Consider the following 3,802-nt stretch of genomic DNA (forward strand, 5'->3'; position numbering starts at 1 on the left):
ATTTGGTATAGAATGTGTGTGTTGATTTCTTAGAAATGTACTGTTTTCATGTAGACATGTACCATTGTGAAAGATGTCCAGTGTGTATTGATACTTCTTTTTTTCTCACACAGAACTGAAGGTATTTTGGTTTGAACTAGCAATGGGAAGTAAGTTGTTCTGTTTGGCTGAAATGGTAGTTTTTAAATAAATCACAGTTTTCATGTAATTTGATTTGTCTTAGATATGATTGTACCTATAAAAATTAGTAATGGATGTTTGACTCATAGGTGAAAGTTTTCATTGTATTGAAGAAAACAAGGGGTTTCTTTCTTTTTAAAATATAATTGAATTGAAGGTCACTTAATCACAAAGCTTATAAACCCCTCTTGTTCTAGATGACTGTAGGATAAACAATCGTAATATAGTGACCATTGTAATTTTAACTTACATTTTATTTTAATATTTTATATAACCATTAAATACATTTACTGAGTTTTTAATCCATTCTGGTGCTTTATCTTATGTTTAGTAACCCACCTACCCCCTGGTCTTTGAAGAGAATAAACTGTTTTATTGTAAAATCTTTCACAAGGGGAACAAATACGAGTATATCCTAACAGTGTATATACAGAGCAGAAAGTGAAGTATAACATTATTATCTGCCAAGCAATTACTTGAAGAAATTCTCTTAACACATGACTCGTCTGATTCTTTTTAACTGAATTGAAAAATTGATCTATTATCACAGCATGAAACTGCTTTAACCTTTTCAAGTTTGTTTCAATTGCTTGTTGTCTAGCACATCTACATGTTGAGGCATTGGTTACACTGTTCTTAGTATTACATCTGGAATTCTGATATTATGAACCATAATTTTGAATTATTTTTATTTTATTCTTTAATATTTTGATGAAAATATTTCTAAGGTTCTTAGTATTCTACTCCAAGATCTTTGAGGTATTGTGGAGGATAGTGTAATATAATAGTGAGAAGTTTAGCTTTTAATCTGCAATCAAATAACAAAACTTTGAGGAGAGAGAGAGATCTTGTCTAAACTATATGTAAACTAATACACACTTAGTTTTCATTGAACATATCAATAAAGGTAACATTGTTAATATCAACTGTTTCTTTTAATTTATTTAATATTGTAAAACTGTAATTAAAAATATCAAATATACTGCTCATATATGTGCTAATACGTCTTATGGACACACATACACTTGTAAAAATAAAAGATCCTGCTCGTTGTGAAAAGATTGACGTCACTGTGCTATTAAAGTATATTCTGATTTATTTTTCATCTCTTTTTCTTACTTATTTAGCAATTTAAATATTTTCATCTTTAGATGCTATAACTTATTTTTTAGGAACTGTTTAGTTCAAAGCTTTATTTTTGTACTTCTCTTGTATAATCTGTAATATATGTAAATTGAAATCAGGGCTTGTTACCGTGGAAAAGTCTAAGACATAAGATCTCACTTGATACTGTCGGAAGGAATCAGTTTGGATCACCTTCATATCCATCGCCGCTTGATAGAGTACGAAGTGGTCGAAGAGAACGTGCGGCTCAACTTGGTTTGTCGCCACAAAAACATAGCCGGCCGTACGAAGCCAATCAGTCATTTCCTTCCTCTTATAAAACTAATGATTGCTATGGTGTTTCTACAAGTAGCCCTATTGTTGTGACAACTGATACCAGAAAAAAAGGAATTAACAGCTTTAAAGGTTAGTTAGCCATCGTAGTTAATAAATTAGAGGTTTGACCTCACAGTAGACGATTAATATCTGATATTCATAACTATGTAGGCATGAAGAAATAGAAACATAAATATACTGCTAGTTTAAATACATTTTATTTAAACATGGAAAGTATGGCACCATATTAAATGTGAACAGTGTATGTGATTGTAAAACCAGCCAAGATGTAGCCTGTTTATAGTGTCTGATTGTAATAACAGCAGAAATTTGGACAGATATTTTTAGTATTGTGTGGAAAAAGTTACAACAGCTAAGGGTTTTCTTTTTACATACAGCAACATGATAAATGTAACAACATTTAAAATATATGTACAATTTTCAATATGCAATGGGTAATACTGTTATAAGATGAATAAATTTTTACATATCAGTAATATTCAGAAAAACATACATTCTTTTGTTTGATATTATGTTAAGTTATATTCAGAGTGTTTTGTGTGAGATAATCCTAAATTGAGCACCAATTAAATGTTTAATTTCCCTAGGTAATGGGTTGAGCAGCTTCAGTTTTTCATCTGGAGGATCTAAAGGTAGTTTTGCCCCTTCAGCTAGTGTTTCCCATCAGAACATGTCTCTCAGTGGAAGTTGGGTGTTTCACAACTTTGTAGGGGGTGGTCAGAGTCGTTCAGTGTTTACACACACTGTCCATAATCCCAACAAAGCAGTAGTGACAGTCAATGCTAAAACAACAGAAGTGAGTTTTACTAAATCCTTCTGACAACCAGGTCTCTAAGATTAAAAGGGGTTTTATTGTATGATACATTAAGTTTTAAAACTGGTGAAACCAAAAAAAAAGAAAACTCAGTTATTACTTTGTGATGCAGATGTATGCTTGTTGACCACTACTTTGTAGTTGCTGTAGATTTAACTTAAAAACTGAGTAATGCAATGTTTGAAAACTTTTAAATTGAAATATGTCTTACAATAGCTTTGTTGTAGCTTCAAACATAAACCAATAATGTAAATTATAGGAAGGTTATACGATACTTGTAGGTGATATTTGTTATGTTTTGATTTTCACACAACATTTTTTCATAGTATCGGAATGTTTACCACAACAAGTAAATACTCTTTTATAGATGATGAACAAACAAATGCCTAGTTCAGAGTGATACTTGTAATGAAAGTCTTGGAAGACTGATAGAAAGCATGACGTTAACTCCTACAAAAACCAGTGCAAGCTGACCTAAAGACAGAAGTCTTTCAAGCCATTGTCCTTTCTTCTTTAGTTGCTTTAGTAGAATAGTCCTCCAGAACTTTCTGTACATGTTTCACTTTGAACCATGAAGTGTCTACTCATTTCACCTTTGTTAATCAAGTAAGTATGTTATGTGTACAAGTTCAGTTTGATTTATTTATAAACTCAATAAATGCAGTAATGATCAGTAAATGTTCTTGTTTTAGATTTTGGTGGCTAACAAAATGGCATGCCAACTACTGGGTCAGAGCACTGAAAAGCTGATTGGACAACAACTTTCTCAATATTTTTCCACAAAGAAAGGTCAATATTCCCTTACAGAGACTTTGTTAGAATCAGATGGAGAACTGGTGTGGATGTCAGGAGTTGTGGTAATGTGGTTTAGCTGAAAGCAGATTTACAATAATTTAATTATTAGAGTGCCTTAGCGAAAACACTGACACACACTATAAACCCTTCTATATCAATCGTCAGTTTTTAAGCCTACAAAAACTAAATTATAATTGCAATGAAGTATCTCGTTTTGCAAAAAGATAATTAAAAATTACTCTTATATAATTATGATCTTATCTTGCGTAGTGGAAGTCGTCAGCATAGTCACATGTTAAGATAATTATAGCAGAACATAATTCAGTTTGTAATTTTCTAATCGACACTAAGTCACAAAGAAGTATTTGTCATATTTATCTTCCTGATACCATTAGATGGACTTAGTTGACTCTGATGGAGATATTATTCCAGTATCAGTTTGGATGCAAAGATTGATAGTTGATGACGAACCCCGCTGCCTTGTTGTTATGGAACCCGTGGAAAGAACAACAGCTGTTGTGATCTTCGATTCTGATGGTAAAGATAAGTTAT

At 31.8% G+C, this 3,802-nt stretch overlaps 1 protein-coding gene across 1 annotated transcript; it reads left to right on the top strand.

Annotated features, from left to right (window-relative positions):
- Positions 1–1,410: 1,410 nt before the first annotated feature.
- On the top strand, positions 1,411–3,787 carry LOC111084285 (PAS domain-containing serine/threonine-protein kinase-like; the record flags this gene model as incomplete). The annotated part of the gene is made up of 4 exons (XM_022381040.1): positions 1,411–1,710; positions 2,229–2,437; positions 3,148–3,312; positions 3,646–3,787. Coding segments are annotated over exons 2-4 (433 nt in total), but the record flags the coding sequence as incomplete, so codon positions are not given.
- Positions 3,788–3,802: the final 15 nt, after the last annotated feature.

Source organism: Limulus polyphemus, unplaced genomic scaffold, assembly GCF_000517525.1.
Source record: "Limulus polyphemus unplaced genomic scaffold, Limulus_polyphemus-2.1.2 Scaffold15740, whole genome shotgun sequence".
NCBI classification, from domain to species: Eukaryota; Metazoa; Arthropoda; class Merostomata; order Xiphosura; family Limulidae; genus Limulus; species Limulus polyphemus.